At 42.7% G+C, this 17,690-nt stretch overlaps 1 protein-coding gene across 3 annotated transcripts in view; it reads left to right on the forward strand.

Annotated features, from left to right (window-relative positions):
* Positions 1–17,690, forward strand: part of PHF10 (PHD finger protein 10) — an 815,357-nt gene that overhangs the window by 679,930 nt on the left and 117,737 nt on the right. For all 3 annotated transcript variants that reach the window (XM_069606947.1, XM_069606949.1, XM_069606948.1), the window contains one exon: positions 1,719–1,827. In XM_069606947.1, the coding sequence (XP_069463048.1) occupies positions 1,719–1,827 (109 nt within the window). The remainder of the gene's footprint in view (positions 1–1,718; positions 1,828–17,690) is intronic.

Genomic DNA, 17,690 nt, shown 5'->3' on the forward strand with positions numbered 1-17,690 from the left:
GTGTTACATGTATACAACGATATAAAGAACCACATCAAGGGACCAGTCGACAGTGATTGATAGCAAGACCATATTAAACCACATTTGGAAATCACCATAACAATGTTGTCACGCTATGTGCATTGATGTGTTTGTCAATATGTAACAGTAATGCAATGCAGTGAAAAAGGTGAACTTTGTAAATATATGCTCAGGTAATGAATTTTAAAAGCTGCCCGGTTATACCCCCGGCCCCACCCCCTTTCATTTACAATCATGCACATTTTTGACTAGAGGTAAAGTCTTCCTCTTGGTGGAGTAGTCTTTTCAGCTGTGATGGCAGATGTCCAGAAGTTGTTCTTGTTGGGTCTATTCTGTCTGTGTGATGGCGTGTACAAGAAATCTACTATCAACCAATGATGGTCCTACAACTGCCACACTGCGCTTACTTTGTGGGCCTGTTTGCAAGCTCATGAGTGTAATTTTGCGCATCACTTATTGCAGAATGCTAAAGGTGCGCCCTCCCGTCATTTGAGAATGAAGGTTATCAATTACTTGGTGAAAGCGTTTAGTGATCGTACAGTCAGTTCCAGGAATGTGGCGAAAAACAAAACAAACCATGGCAGGCGCTAGAAAGGGATGGAGCGAAGGAACATTTTATATTCTCTGCAAAAATTGGAGGGAGTAGGTTGATTTCTGGCTCCCATATATTTTAAATTCATTCTAGCATTCATGTATTTTTAAAAAAGAAAACGTTAATCTCCAGCTGCCAGAAAGAAAATCATTACATTGTAATGTCAAGCCATTTTCTGCCCACGTCCTCAATAGAATAAAAAATAAGCAGTCCACCTCGCCTCTTTACAGATCCTCTTCGGGTACTGCATGTGCTAGCAGTTAATCCAACAAATTGATAACATTTTTGGCAGGTTGTACGCTAATCAGGCTAGTTTTGATGCTACTCGCCACAGATGACCAACCCACACACTCCTTTCGAAGTTTAGCATTGGTAGTGCAACTTTCTGCTTCGAAAGGCACATTATTTAGCGAGACTGGTTTACTTGGTTAGATAGTCGTATGCTGGGGCGATTAGGATGTGTTGAGTGTACAGCTCTGAAACATTGTGTTCCTCCTACAACATGGTATTTCATAAACAAAATTGTTTGGCAATCTGTTAATTTTTGAGTTGTATAATCCTCTTTTCTTTTGATGGATCCCTCATTATTGCCCTTTTTCTGTTTCATTTCTTATCTGGAAAAAGTTTTGTAATTAAAAATGGGTTCAAACAGGTGTGTGTTGAGGTATTATGAGGACATACAAAATTTGGTGCAATTTCTGTATGTATATAGAGATGTTTCTGCGCGCCTGTGCATGTGCTGTTCTTTTACTTAATATATTCTTCATGGCAAAACTTTGAAAGCTCTGATTTTTCTCCGAAAGTCAGTGAATTTGTTGTGGTAGGGTGAAAGTGGTTGACCATACACAAAATAATTGCTATTTTAAATGATGGTGACTTGTTCATTCGAATCCTTCGGCGTGCAACCCACTGATGTCAGTAAATGATCAGGAGTAAACATCACCCTTCTTAAATTTAGACCAGGAGACATTTGAATTTCTTTTGCTGTGTTTGACAGATCAAAACAGAATATATAAATATACTGTATACCACAACTTCAGAGAATCCTGTTGAACCCAGTATGGGTTCTTGTGTCATGATTGTATGCCCTTTTCTACCCTTTCAGTTGAAGGTCAGCCCAAATGCGTTGTGTGGGATTTGTCTGAAGGGTAAAGAATCCAATAAGAAAGGGAAGTCTGAAGCACTAATACAATGCTCCCAATGTGAAAACAGTGGTAAGTATGGCTTTTTATAAGTGTACGCATGCATTTTAAACAAACCTTTCATTGTTATATCACATTTTGCATAATATGATCTTAACGTCTTTGAATGATTGGATTATTAAACAATAGTGCTAGTCTTTTCTTTTTCAAAAGCTACAGTGCCGTGTGTATTTGTGTATTGCCTGGCCCAACTGGGGCATGCCTTGGAGTTGTTCTAATGCTCACTCCCTGAGGGAAACGAGGTTAATAAAAGGACACAGACACTAGGGAGAAAGTAGTAGTTTGTGTATGTGGCAATTATTTACAAGTAGAACTCATCTGTTTCCCTCCATGGACTGGCTCCTATATTTATTTATTGATTAATATGTGCATAGCCAACAAAGGCTTTACATATAAAAACAAGCATAACAAACACTAATTTCAATACATATTTCCAAATCAGTTTATCGCCATGAAAACAATTTCTATAAAAACAAAGTGCAGAGGGACAATTCCCTTTTAAAATAGATCAAATCAGCTCATAACATTTTATCAAATGGAAAATAAGGTTCACATCATTTCCACACAGGAGGGCTTCCCATGTGCCATGCATGTTCTCATTATTGCTGGCTTTGTCATATGCTTTAAAGTATTTAGTTATCAAAGACTTTAGACTCTCACAGTGACAAATAATGTTTTGCAGTTTCAATGACCACTGTACCACACAGTGTGCGTAATCTCAAGTGCCTAGCAATAGCATATCTTGCTCCCAAGAGCTCCATTGGGTGTCACATATTAAATTTAAATAGGAGGTAGCGCCTGATGGTGATGCAATCTGGAAAAGCACTTTGATATTTTGGTTTTGTTGAGTCTTTCATCCAAAACACCAAAAATATAACTCTATTAGTTTTAGTTGATAGATTGATCATGTGAAGTTCTTTGGCATAGTCATTTATCGACATTTTCAGTAACTATTTGACCTTTGAATGTGAATTTGGAAACCATAATGGGGCATTTTCCTTGGCCCATCTCAAGTATACAGTGCACATTGAGTCTATTACACTTAAGTCCTGTTGGTTCTCAATTTTGTGAAATACCTTTATCAACTCGACTATAAAAGTATCATTATCTAGAGAGCTCAATTTCACAAACATTGCCATGTTGTATTCGAGAATATCACTAGCATACATTAGGCTCCACGCCAATAAAATGTATTCACAGGCAAAAAACTTCGGCGTTCTAAATAAGATCCTTAAAAAAGGGGTGCCACTGATTCAGGGTAGTTCATGTTTCCTATACTTAATGCCAAAATATTTTTAGGCATTGCCTGTTCTGTGTTTGTGCTGCTATCTCTAAGAGTTTTTCTACCCTTATTGATACTCTTGTGCAACAACAAGGACTGCACATCAAGTTTGCGCTCTGTCGTCGCACTTAACAACCAGGGTAGTCAAAACATTCTCCAAGGCTTCAAACAATTCTTCAGTGTCGATGCTATCAAAGCTCAAGTCTTTAGGGAAGTCGGGAATGCATACACCCATCCAAGTTGATCGCCGTCTGCTCAGAGGAAGATATCTCATGTGGATGCCACAGCTCTTTACGAATTATCTGCCCGGTGATGGGTTCAACCTCAATTCTACTTAAAGAATTGTTTTTAGGAGCAGTTTCACCCAGCAAATCAAATACTGAATTGGGCACAAAAGGTAATTAATTGGATACTTCAGTTACCATTTGCGCCGCTGTCATACTTTTTTCAAATATCGCTTTCAAGGTCGTCACTAGCACAAACGTATCAGAGAGCATAGAACAGCAAGACAGTCCTATATTTATCAGAGGTTAAGAACATCATTCTTAGGGGTCATAGTAGTCTCACTATATTCACACTCTTCAGGTATTTTACCCCTAACAATAAATATATTTCCCTCATTCACAGGGACCTTTTCAATAGGTCTCTGGAGAACTTGAGAGAGCAACTTTAAAGCAACGCAGGGGAGACTAGAAGTCAAATCTTCCACTATTTCAAGTAGGCGATTTTCTTCCACAGTCGCAGACATTTGGCTTGACATAGCACATGCAGTTTGCTCAATTTTACAAAAAAAATCTTTGCTAGTCTTCCATCGGTTAAGAGGCCGGGTTGAGAAATAATATTACATTTGCACGTCATGCCAAAACGAGTAAAATACTCATCCGGCATAGCACCAGAGAACTTCTTCAAGGGAAATTGGCTAGGAGGGGTCATTCGGGTATGGTTGGGACTATTTGATCTTAATTCCATTGGATGACTACACTAGACCTCACATTAACCAGACAGGCCAAGTCATATGGTCATATACTCTTACGTCCCGTTCCCTTTCCTCCATACTGCATGGGCGTCCCTTCCAAGGGACAGGAGACGGAACCTTTTTCACGAGAAAAAAGCTTCCCATTTAAATTTAGAGGCTCGCGGGTGTGCGGCCCAGGGAGCATGCGCTGCCCTGACTCCACCCTCTGGTGCCACACCCCAGTCCCCTTTTCCGCATCGACGGGAATGGGCCGAATTCACCATAGCTCCTAGGTCTGGCTTCAGCCATGTAATTCCACGCACAGATACTTCTGCTCTTTGTCTTTTTATCATTCAGGTACTCAGTCCTCTGGCTTCACGCTCCTCCCCGGTGCATATCGAATTCCGCAGGGTTCAGCAGATGTCCATCCTGCAATGGGCTCTTCCCAACTTCAGACCCCCACGCCCTTTGCCTACATTGCCTTGGCCCAGACCACGGTTGGCATACTTGTACAGCGTGTGGCTCGCTGACCTCAAAAGCGCTGAAGAACAGACTAGCCAGGTGGAGGGAGCTCTTCCAGAAGTCTCCTCCAGAGGACCTCAAGAACTTCGTGAAACATCGAGCCAAGCCCAAGGTAGGGCCGATATTCTTCATAGCACCCCGCAAAGGAGACTCCTTCCCAGGAACTCTCCTGCGCGGGAGGGACTGGTCAGGTCCTTCTACTAGCACGTGCACAGAGGCTGCCGCAGCTACCAGCCTCCGGACCGAGGGATCCTTGGATCCTCCTGGTGGTAGTGTTGAGGGACCAGAAGGTTCTTGTACTGGATTATCATCTGATGGGCTCCACCCTTGTACCAGCAATATGGCCGAGGGGCTATGCCCTAATACCAGCAATAAGTCCGAGGGGGCGCCTAAACGCAACTCTACCGACCCTCGGGTCGAGGGTGCCACACCTACCAGGCCTAGGCCCGAGGAGCAGGGTAGGCTTCGTGATCCACACGTATGAGTCTTGTAAGAGGATGGGCCCAGCGGGCTGAGTAACACGTTGCAGGCACGTGGCAGGCAGCTCGACAAGATGGCCGCTGCGCCAGACAGAGGCACACATCCAACACCATTCCACAAATGAGGCGATGAACGAGTGTCAAGGTGGAAAGGGCCTCAACCAGGTACGTGGCCTACAGCCTACCCCTGTAATGCGCAGGGCAGCTTCCCACTACGTCCATACGGGCAGGGTATGCAGCGACTCTTATCAGACCCAGTCTACTCTGTCAGTACCCCGTGCAACCTCTTTGGCATGTGAAGAGGGGCTCTTCGAGAGGTTCCTCGGCCTCATGAAGTCACCTCATATGGGGGTTATCCTCAAGGACGCCATCATGGAGGTCCTCACGACTATGCTAGCGGCACCACAAGTGCCTCCACACGCGCCCCCGGCCCCGGTGCTCCCTACGCAGAGCCAGTCACACTTTAAGGCGGGGCTCGCTGAAGGCAAGCTGGTGGCGCAGGTCTTCATTAATCCACCGTGGGCCATATTGATACCTCTGGCTGTGCCATTTGTCTCGCCATGGACATGAGATGGACAGCGTGGCTTTGGGCAACGAAATTCAACCCTGACGTCCAGGAACGCATATTAGATCTACCGGGGGGCTCTTCCACTCCACCACGGACTACTATCATCAAGAAACATTTGACAGGGCTTGCAAGGCTCTATCTGCCCATCAGAGACCACACCCCGCGTGGGACCTTAACATAGTATTGGGCGCCCTGGCACACAAACCGTTTGATCCAATGGTGTTTGCGGACATCAGGCTGATCAACATCAAGACGGCCTTACTGGTCGGCCTCACCTCGGCTCGTAGAGTCAGTGAGATCCAGGCACTGGTCGCCTCGGAACCATATACTACCTTTCACAGGGTCAAAGTAGCCCTGCGGACACACCGAGCATTTCTGCCCAAGGTGCCGTCTGCTTTTCACTTGAACGAGGAAATAGTCCTTCCTACGTTCTTTGCCGATCCTAAGGATGAAGCACAGAGTGCTGCAATGCCTGGATGTCAGGCGTGCCCTGAATTTCTATTTGGACAGGACCAAGGGCTTCCGCAAATAGAATGCCCTGTTTGTCACCTTCGGAGGCTCAAGATTAGCTTATCAGGCTTCCAAGTCCTCCATATCCCGCTGGATGGTCTCTGCCATCAAAGAAGTGTACGAGGGCCAGCACAAACCACTTCCGGCCAACATGCATGCCCACGCAGTCGGGGCCAAGGCAACTGCCATCGCATTCCAGCTCCATGTCCCTTGGCAAGTCATAAGCACGCCGGCCACTTGGGCACTCCCTCGGCTTTCTGCAAGCATTACTGTTTGGATGCCGGCTCTAAATCTAACGCGGCTTTTGGACAGGCAGTTCTCAGGAACCTATTTGCTTAAGGAGGGTCTCCTCTCCACCCTGGGGCTACATTCAGTTGTAATCGCCCATGCAGTATGGAGGAAAGGGGACGGGACATAAGAGTAATCATAAGTTACTCGCTGTATTGACAATGTACTCTTAGTCCATAGTCCCCCTTTCCTCCATATGTCCCACCAGCCTCCCCCCCAATAATATTGGTGTCATTAGGCAATGTTAATTCTATTGTCGACTCGTCAGTGGGGACTGAGGTGTGGCACCGGAGGGTGGAGTCTCCCTGGGCCACACCCTTGTGCCTCTAAATTTAAAGGAAAAGAAGGTTTTTTTCTGGTGAAAAAGGTTCCGTCTCCCGTTTCTTGGAAGGGATGCCCATGCAGTATAGAGGAAAGGGGACTATGGACTAAAAGTACATTAGTCACTATGGTGAGTAACTTATTTATGTGCCAGTCTCTGAGGTGCTCGTACGCCACACACAGAAGACCTTTACTCATACTCACTCGTACTCACTCGTTATTTCACGCAATGTGTCTACAGCCCTTACAAGTTAATACAAGTTGTAAAAGGTACGATCAAGGCACGATCAACAGATCACTAATTCACAAGGAGTGTAGTTGCTAGGCGCTCTTCAATAGTTACCGTGTGATAGACTCACCCCAACACGCTCACTTTCACTATGCACGAAGCAGCGAACAGCAAACCGCCACTTAAAAAAGCCACTTGCAAAAAGCATATGCACACCCTAGGTTTCATGGCATTCTGAGTAAGTAAGGAAGGAGCCTTGCAGAATACGCTCCTAAAACAAAAACAGATATATGGAGAGGCTGGCATATATAGTCTCTTTATCCCTGTATCCTTGTTTCTGCTTGTTTTCACCAATAATGGAAGGCGTACCGTTGCAATTTTCCAACGTTCCTATTGAGTCCTGCATACGCTAGTTCCAGCAAACAGCCACTTAAAAAGCCACTTGCAAAAAGCGTCTCTGTGTGGTCCCATGGAATGGTGGAGCAAGAAAACAAAGGACAGGCCTCCCCTGTGCAAGGAATTAACTGTGCAGAAATAGATCTTTGAAGAGGAGGAAACTCTGAAAAGAAATGGTTGAAAATAAGTGTGGGAGTTGGGAGAGCTAGCTGAGCATCAGGAGGTACATGATGAGACGCAATTCTTTAATTGAATTGATATTTTATTTCTTTTGCGCTCATGCACAAGTGTTTCAAAGCATGACAAGGCAAGGGAATGGAACAGGGGAGAACAAAACAATGATCTTACTAGGCCCAGTGGCATTGAGAACGCGCAAGTGCGTGGAAGGAGGGGAAAAGTTCATTGAAGGGGGGAGTGGAAAGTGCGGAGCAAAGGATAAACACAGATCAATAATAATAAATAAATAAATAATAAAGGCAACAAACAGTGGTAGTGCAGCCAGCAAGTGGCAATTGCTGGGTTTAAAGTAGCAGACAGGGTAGGTCTGATATGCAGGAAGAAAAAGGGGGGGCTGTATGGGTATAGATACAGACCCCAGTGCAAGGGGTGTCCCGGAGGCAGTGCGGGAGGGTGGCAGGGTGAGAAGGTACCTGGGCTCGAGGATAGAGGGTGGCCAGGTGCACAGTGCCGAGAGAACAGATCAGCAGAGGACGGGGGGTGAAGGCAGAAGCAAAGAGGAAGGTCTTGAGTTGCTTCCGGAACCGGCGATGGTTCTCCAAATTTTAGAGTGGCAGGGAGGCTGTTCCAGAGGGAGGCCCCAGCCAAAGACCGAGATCTACCCCAAGCCCGTTTCTTTGCAAAACGACTGACGCTGAGGGAGTTAGAGGTAGAGGAGCGAAGAGCTTGAGAGGGGAGGTATTTCCGGAGGGATAGCTGAAGGTATTAAGGACCCAGACCCCAGAATGCCTGGTGGACAATGCAGAAGGTTTTGAATTTAATCCTTGCATCCACTGAGAGCCAATGGAGAGATTTCAGAGCTGGAGAGATAGAATCCCAGGGCTTGAGGCCAAGGACAAGTCTCGCAGTCCTGTTCTGGATTAGATTCAGAGGGCGGAGAGTAGAGGCAGGTATATTTAGAAAGAGGCTGTTAGAATAGTCCAACCTAGAGAGAACCAGAGCTTGGGAGACAGTGAGCTTCTGAGGGAAGCAGGGGAAAGGCAGAGTACCTCTGAGAAGGTGCAGTAGGAAGTTTGACTTTTTAGAGAAATCAGAGATGTGGGCGGAGAAGGAAAGTGTGGAGTCAAAGGTGACAATGAGGTTCTTAGCCTCACAGGTGGGTGTAGGAAGGCCAAGGGAGGCTGGCAAGAGAATGAGGGGAAAGGATGGTGAAGGTGTGCCGATGAGGAGGATCTCCGACTTTCTGGCATTCAGACAAAGATCGTTGGTAGCACACCAATCTTGAATGGCAGGCAATCAGAGATGAGAGAGGGAGAGGAGGTGGCCGAGGGCAGCCTGAAAATGAGTTGAGTGTCGTCAGCCTAGCACTTGAAATTTGAGCAGAAAATGACAATGCAGTGGGCGAGAGTTGTCAGGTATTGGTTGAAAAGTCAGGGCGAGAGGTTAAACCCCCCCCCAGGGGAACACCATAGATCGAGAGGGAGATAGATGATAGGAAGGACCCAAGTTGGGGGGTCGTGGCCTTGAGCGCTTCAGCTCCGGGAAACCATTGACCCGAAGCCCCTCAATGCCTGTGCTGAAGAGCCAGAAATGTAGCCTTTAGCATAGTTTCTACCTGCTGCCCAGACAGAGAACAGTATTGTTAGAGGATGTCAATCCGGTGGGAGACACTGGGGAACGAAGTGAAAAATGCTATGGGTCGTCTGCAAAATGGCGCTGCGCAGATCACACTAGTGCTCGTGGGCTGAAGGGAGGGAGCCGGTGCTGGCCTGCAAGCAGAGGAAAGGTTAAGGGGAGTTGGGTTCGGCAACTCCTGTACCAACAAGAAACCCAGGATGGCCCATGGGAGGGCCCCTTTCAGGAAGCCACTGTGAAAGCTCTTGATGGCCTATGCAGGAACCTCCTTCCATGTTAGTAATGGGGCGGAGTGCCGCAGTATTCCATTAAGAGTGGTGTGTCCACCAAGCATGAGGTGCTGACTGATGCAAGCAGGATTAGAGCCTCTCAATCTGGTGAGACACACCAGCTAACAAAACGAAAACAGCGGCAGATTGCCTGCATAATGATGCAGCACAGATCACACTAGTAATCTCGATCTGCAAGCGAGAGCCAGCGCTGATTTGCGGGCAGTATTGAGGTGAGCAAAGGGGAGGATTCAACAACTACTGGAGAAACCGAGACCCGGATATGGGCCATTGGAGGGCCCCTACCAGGAAGCTGCTCAAACTTTTGGCTGTTATGCAGTGGAGCCCTTTTCATCTTGCCAACAGAGCTGAGTGCTGCAGCAGTTCACAAAGAGCTTCAGTACGTTTTGTGGGCCCTCCGGGAGGGGGACAGACCCCGGTGGTGTGGTTGGTGGATGCAAGCAGATGCAGTTATAATACAACCATGGGTTCTGCATCCCTCATTAGTGCGTTTGTGCAGAGAGCAGACATAGTTCAGGTGAAGATGTGTTTGCATAGAGTTCTGAGTTGCAAAGTCCCACCTTCCTTGCTTTAGATATGCAATCATTATCTTTTTTTTATTGTATACAGTTTGTTACAAACGCTACATAACAATCTGTATATTTAGTTATCACAGAACATACTATGAACAAATTACATTTTAACATACAATAAATATATCCCCACGATTCCAATAAGATGGTAAGTTCATACGTAATGTGAATAATAAAAACAGGAAAAGAGAAAGAAATTCATTGCTAATCATGAACATGACAATAAGAGTCCATCCCCAAAACTCTCTCAATTAATCTAATAACAGCAATTGTTAGAACAGAAGAATTTGAATTTAGAATTCTTCAGCAAAACCTTTTTTGTTTTTGTTTTTTATTGCTCTTAGTTTATGAAAAACCTTTACAAACAATGTTCATCTAATTAGTTCATTATTGCTTACATGTGAAGAACATAAAATAATTGTAAAAAATGGTAATTAAACAATTGCATACAAAGTTCCATTAGAATTAAATATAATTATATACAATTTAAAGAGATGTTTACAAAGAAAAGGTTAAAAAATAAAATTCTTTTGCATTTCACGATGTTCAACATTCCTAGTCATGAAGGAAGGGAAAAAAAATCAATTATCAAAAGTGACACTTTCATCATATTAAACGTAATAAATCCATTTAGGACAGAAAAACATCCTAAATCATTTTTAGAGTCTCATATTACTATTAAAAAGACTAATGACCACAACAGAGCAGGAGATAACACTCATCATGTTAAACACCATTAGTCCCTTTAGGTCATGAGGCTAACATATTACGATTTATAAATCTCACATAGCTGTTCAAAGTAACCAATGAACCGAAACAAAGCAAATATCAGTGGTCTGTGTGATCCTTCCATCAGTCTGTTCCAAAAAACACCAAGCAGTCTTCAAAAGGTTGATTGACAATCCTGAGAAACAGATTACATTTAATATTTTTAAAGTGAATACACTCTAGAATTATATGTTTTAATGATTCAATTTTGGCATCACAGCCTGGAAATCTACACTTAGTTATCCTGATGAAGAGTTGAACCATTGAGATATACGTTCACGAGTGTGTAACTGATTCAATTTAAATCTTAAATACATATACTGAACATTTTTACAAGGAAAGGAAATAATATACTGTTGGTAAGGTATCCGTTTTCTTGTATGGTTAGCATAGTCGGAATAAGTTTTATAGTTGGAAATAGACTCAATGGTTTGAATCCAGTCTTTTTCATAAAAAAATGTGTTCACATGGGCTGGGCGAATGCTAGATCTTCATTAGATGTCTCTAATTCTGTCAAGATGTCATTTACATAAATTAGGTAGGTTCTCATAGCAATAGGCAGGTTTTGTGCAAGCCTCATATGATGTAGATCATAATGCAACACATTTTTAGGAGGTTCTAAGATCTTTGAATAATTACACAAAATACGCCAGTGATTGCGACTTGCAAGTGATATAAGCCCAAAATCATGCCGTATGACCTTATTGGGAATAGCCATTGCTAAACCAAATGTTTTCTTCATAAGACATCCCTGTATTGTATTTAAAATGGTATCTACATTATGAAGGGACATGTCAGTTGCATACAAGAATACAGGTTCTACCTTTTTCGTAATAAACTCTATTTAGGGTAATAGAGAGAATTTACCGAATTTTTTGTAGATGATCTTCATTTGTGATGTTAATGGACGTACCTTTTCATTTAGATGCTCTACCCAATATTTTAGGGAGGAAGAATTACAGATATTGGAACCTAGATATGTAAAATGTGTGGGTTGTTTTAGGATTATATCATTCATTTTCCATTTGGCTAGGATTGCTTTTTGTTTGAAGTGAAAACATACATCATTTTTTTTTCAACATTTGCGCTAAGATTGTGAGTGTCTGCAAAATTTGCGAAAGCATGTCGTTTATGTTGATGTCCATAAGGAGTTGGGTCCAATAATAAAATATCGTCAGCAAAAGCCAACCAGAGCAGACGCATGGATCCTATTCGCACCGCATACGTAATTATGGAATCCCAAATCATATCGAGATTAGAAATATAAAGATTGAATAAAGTGGCTGCTAAAAACGCAGCCCTGTTTGAGTCCAACAAAAGTAAGAATGGATTTCGTGGTGGAGCCTTCCTTGGTGACCCTAATTTGATATGAGGTACCTAGATGGAGCTTAATTATCCAAAATATTAGTATGGTCGGGAGACTCAACAGTTCCATTTCATTTCCATAGAATATCTCTAATGATAGTATCAAAGGCCGAGGTCATATCGATAGAAGCAATATAAACTGGCGTAGACTTAGGACTTTTAGTGCCGGCTAAAAGATGGGAAAGTACAGTCGCATTAAGCATAGTGCTCATCCCCTTTCTGAAACCAATTTAACATTTAGAAGATTGTGTTCCTTTATGTATTTCTCCAGTTCAAATAGTAAAATGGTCGAAAAAACTTTTGATGAAGCGTCAGAGCTATGGGTCTATAATTACATGGGTTCATATGGTTTCCTTTCTTATCAATTGGGACAAAGATGGCATTAGCCCATGAGTCTGGAGTCGTGGTGGTTTTAAGAATAAGGTCAAACTTAACTTTTAGAATATGGATCACTCTTAAATGCACAAGGAGGCACGCCTTCGGGGCCAGCTGCTTTAGAAGGATTTAATTTCCCAATGGCCCATAATATATCTGATATAGAGATCTGTAAGGGTTGCGTGAATGTCGAAAGAGGAGGAATATAGATAAAATCTTAAAATTTTACGGGCAGACTGAATTTCTTGATTATGTATTCGGTCCAAATATCAGACGGAATACAAGAGTCAACCTTTGGTTCAATAGGGTTTACATGTTTTAGAAGATTCCATATATCTCTCGTTTTTTGAGCACATATGAATTTGAGCATCTTTGTATTTTCACAATTATAGGCATCAATTTGATACCACTTTAGTTGATTCTTATACTTTTCAATAATAGATTTCTTTCTTACCAAGAAATCATCTAATCTCAAATGTTGTTTAGTTAATTTTCTTAATTCTGAACCTTTTGGTGTGAATGTTATGAGCAGCGTGAACAAATCTGCCAAAATGTTATATTAAAATTAAATTAGGGCATTCTATGAAGAGATGCTTCAGAGTTTCTAATTCCTGGATATTGCAATAATGGCAGAATGTAATGCCCGTTATAATTTTCCTCTAATTTCCCGTATATCCCTAGTAGGCAAAATATTAAATCTTAACCTCATAAAAGTGGATCTACATTTTCTAGAAGGGCAAATGTTTAAATATTTGGGCAAATATAATCTTTTCTCTTCATAGGGAAGATGGGAATAAAACGTATATTTATTTTTCCTCAAGACGTTTCAATCCAGTCTCGAAGCCAAAGCTGCTTCTTAACAATGGGTGAGTTGTCAACCAATTCATCTTTAGTGGTTCCACTTTTTTGCAAAAGAACGGAACAATCCGGCATCCAATTGCTAAGAACAATACAAGATCTCACTTCCACCAGGCGATGCAAATCACAAAGAGTGAGATGGCAGAGACAATATTTTTGAGAGCAGCAGCAGTCTCTTCCGTTCTGCTGTCGCCTGAATAGAAGTAAAAGCCAATTCAAATGGAATAATCATGATAGGAACCCGTTGAGGCAAGTGTAAAAACGTACACCATATTTTTCCTTCCAGCGTAGACCAAGGAAATGTAATGTCTTTGAATTCCGCTTCATAGTGCAAAGCTGGTGTCACTTTACCAGAATAAAATTTCAAAATTGGTTTAGTACAGAATTTGCTGTTCTTATTTGGTTTTTTCATCTAGTCCACAAGACGAGGCAACATATCTTGTATCTGTGCTTTTCTATAATGGTGAAGCCAAAGTATTTCCAATTGGGTGCCACCTCCAGTTCCATATCATTAATAAACCAATTACATGTTTTGTAGATTTTGTCTTTGCTCTGTTGTTCGGGCTGAAAATTATCATTTTAGTTTTCTGTGGAATTAACGGAATTAAGAGATTGTTGCTATCCTATCCGTGTCAGATCCATAAGGAGGGAATAATCAGCATATGCAAGCTGGCGAATTCCAACTACGGGGTGGGGGGATACACATTACTTTCGTATTGTACAACATCTGCTGTATACAAACTAAAAAAGTGTAGGTGCTAAAACACAGCCTTGTCGTAGGCCTCAATAGGCAGACATAAGTTCCATTAAGGAACCCTCTCTATCTAATCTAATTTAGATCTTCGTGCCATAATGACGATTCCTTAGAATGTTTAAAAGATGCTTCGGACACCCCCACTTATTACATTTCGCCCACAACTTTTCTCAGTTCACTTTGTGAAATGCCATTGACAAATCAATTAAAGACAATGTTTTTTTCCATTCACCCGTTCTGTAAGAAAGTGCAAGATAAACCCATTAAAAATGGCCACCAATCTCTTGAGAAAACGTGACTTATTCTTGTCTAGAATATCAGCTTCATAAAAACCAGGATTCTAGATTATTTAAGTGTATTGATGCAAAAACCATACTCAATGTGATCAGTAATTATCAACCAATCTCCTTTTTTGAAGATTGGCACTGTGCAGGCTGTCTCCATGAGTCATGTAATATTTTATTTCTAAGGAAAGCTATAAATAAATGAAACAAAATGTGAACCCATAACTCGAAACATCTCCTTTGATTGTCCTGTTAGAAATTTCACTAGTACCTGGAGATCTTTAACTATTTGCTTTTTTAATGAAATTATAGATATCTGGTTCAGAATTCAGGTACTGTAAAGTGTTAATATGTTCCAGTTCTCTGCAGTATAATACCTCAAGATATTGCTTCCCTTTTCTTCCAAGAATGGATTTGCCTGCATGCTCAGTTGGTTGGCGTTATTGAAGATTTATCAAATTCCAAAAGTTCCTGTCCTATTTTTAAATACTGATCTGTAGGATTTCACACAATTTTTATATTTTTGTTTGTTTTTTAGGTGATCTCAGTACAGTTAACTTGTAATCGTCTTTTCGTACAATACCGTAAATTACGCCCAAGTTCCAGTTTTTTTATTACAAAGAGTTTCATGAAACAATTCTTATTGCTGGCAAAGAGGAGTAAAACTCAGCATCTCAATATCCACCGTGAAAGGTAAAGATATAAAAATGAATGTTGTGAGCACAAGTTCCATTGAAGGAACAGTCCCAGCTAGTTGAAGTGCAGATCCATGCGGATCCTATGGAGGGATCCCAATCCGAATCTAAAGCGGGCTTGCCAATGATGTTGATGGAGCTGAAACTGGAGCTTACCAAGAGTTTTTCCAGGATACTATTCACACTCTGCAGGAACAGGAGAACTGGCTTCTTTGCAAGTGGCATTAGAGAGTGACTGGAAGTGGGGATTGCAATCCATTTTTGTGGTCTGACCCCCAAACCCACAATGAGGCCATGAGCAGTAACCTATCCCAAACCTACCCCAGTTACTGGATCCAAGTGCAGACCCTCATCAATAGCCCAACTGAAGTGGAACAGGAAGAGCTTGTAAAACCAAGTGAACCCAGTCAGTGTGGATTATAGAAGCAGAAGGCTCTAATTTGGAGGGGGTTGGTGATTGGAGAGATGTGGCGAAACAGAGGCTGGTGGGACGGAGGAGATTTGATACTGGACAACGGTGAATGGGTAAAGTTGGATGTGAGAGATAAAAAAGTTAAGGCGTCGGTGCCAACAACTAGTGGGACGGGGGAGCTACTAACCCCAAGCGGTGTAAAGGTGGTAGAAAGAATGTAGTGGTAACATCTATAGGGAAGGAGGACGTGATGCCAGCAGTGGAAGTTGATGGAAAGGAGGCAGCCAAAACTGCCTGAGTGAAGGGGGAGGGAAGGACATGGAGTTGAGGAGGAGGTGGTAATATTGAGAGAGGGATGTGCCGATAACAGGAGGCATATCTGGATGGCAAGAGATGGATGAGATCAGATGGTCAGCCCAAGGCAGGACTAGAAGGTGGTAGGAGGACGAGAGGGTGTCAAGTCAGGGGGGACTGCATAAGATCAAAGAGGCCAATGGGAAGTGAGCAGCAGGGCCTCTGGATACCTTCTACAGTTACACTTTTGGGTACAAGACCCTAGAAAACCTGCAAGTACTCAGTCACCAGGAGTTGGTTTCGGGAAACCCTAGGAGGCTGCACAGTCCAGAGAACTAAATGGGATGAGGGAACCCATTTTGAAATGTAAATGCTAGGAAGGACATTACATTAGAGGCGGGGAAAGCCACAGCGACCTGGGAGAGGGCATTGTGGAACCACCCAGTTATGAAAATGATAGTCAGGGTTGGGAGAGCACCTATTGTGACACATTTTGGGTTTTGAGAAGAACCAATTTTACTTTAATTAGACCTGACTGGTAAATATTCCCCTAAATAAGTCTAAACCTCATATAGTTGTGGCATGCTTCTTTGTCCTAGGCAGCCATGTGACAGGAGCCACTCCTAATGTGTGCTTTATTTGGATTCAACTGCAGGAGGTACAATATGCCTTGTAGCTTAAGTGGCGCTATCTTTTATCTAAGATTCCAATATCGGAGAAATCTCAAAAGGTTGCATATAATGGCACCAATCATTTGGCGTGCAGTACTACGCTACATGAAATTCTGTTTTTCTCTAGCTGAGGACTCAATATTATTGGTGCACTTCCATTACCCACAGCCTTACATTGTGGTGTTAGGGCAAGGCAGATTGTAGGTCTGCCTAGGAAATAACTACTATCCAATTGTTTCATACAAGTGTGTAAAAGCCTTGTTGCCCTGTCCTTTGTTCGATGGAAAACCCTATATTCTGGCACATCAAATCTATTTGGCAGTAAATATTTGGTTCAGTCATTCGTTTTTGTTGCAACCTGCCATTACCCACCTTTTTTTATTTGTACTGTTGAGATATTATTGGGAGTGTGTTGTTAAAATAGCCCAAGCCCCCAGTAAAGCTCTAGCTGACAGACCGTTCACTGCATATGAGAAATATTTTACATTAAACACGGGGCACACCCATCTGATCTCAACACTATATGCCTTACTGTGTGAAGGGGCCCCTCGAGACAAATGGCTGTACATGGGCAAATGGGAATGCACATTAGATCATCATATAGCTGATGAGGAATGGGAGTCACTTTGGTTCAATATCCCAAATCTAACACGATCGATATAACTAAGGGAAATGTGGCTTAAAATTCTCACTCTATGGCATTATACCCCGGAGAGACTCAACAAGATTTTCAAGGGAACATCGCTGGATCGCTGGCGTAAATGTAAGAAGCGGGGGGCCTGAATCGATATATGGTGGTAATGTCTGGTTTTGCAGCCTTTCTGGGACCAGGTTAATAGGACCAATCAGGAGGTTCTGGGCGCCAATGTATCTGTAGGGCCAGGTGAATGCCTTATAGGCCTTTGGACAAAAGATGGGAATCCACGAGATAGGGCACATAAAAAGTAATTAGTGGTTTTGATGTTAACGGCCCAATTTGGGATTGCACAGAGTTGGAAGGAGGAGGCAGCCCCAGTTTACCATGAGTGGCTATATAAACTTTGGCAAGTACTGGCCATGGAATATTTCACATATAATTTACAAGGGGAAGATCGAAGTTCAGGAAGGACTGGGGTACATTATTTGACTTTTTGAAGGACGAATACCGATCTAATTTATGCCCACAAAACATCAGG

This window comes from Ambystoma mexicanum, chromosome 4p (genome assembly GCF_040938575.1).
Source record: "Ambystoma mexicanum isolate Mex_15411 chromosome 4p, UKY_AmexF1_1, whole genome shotgun sequence".
Taxonomy (NCBI): Eukaryota; Metazoa; Chordata; class Amphibia; order Caudata; family Ambystomatidae; genus Ambystoma; species Ambystoma mexicanum.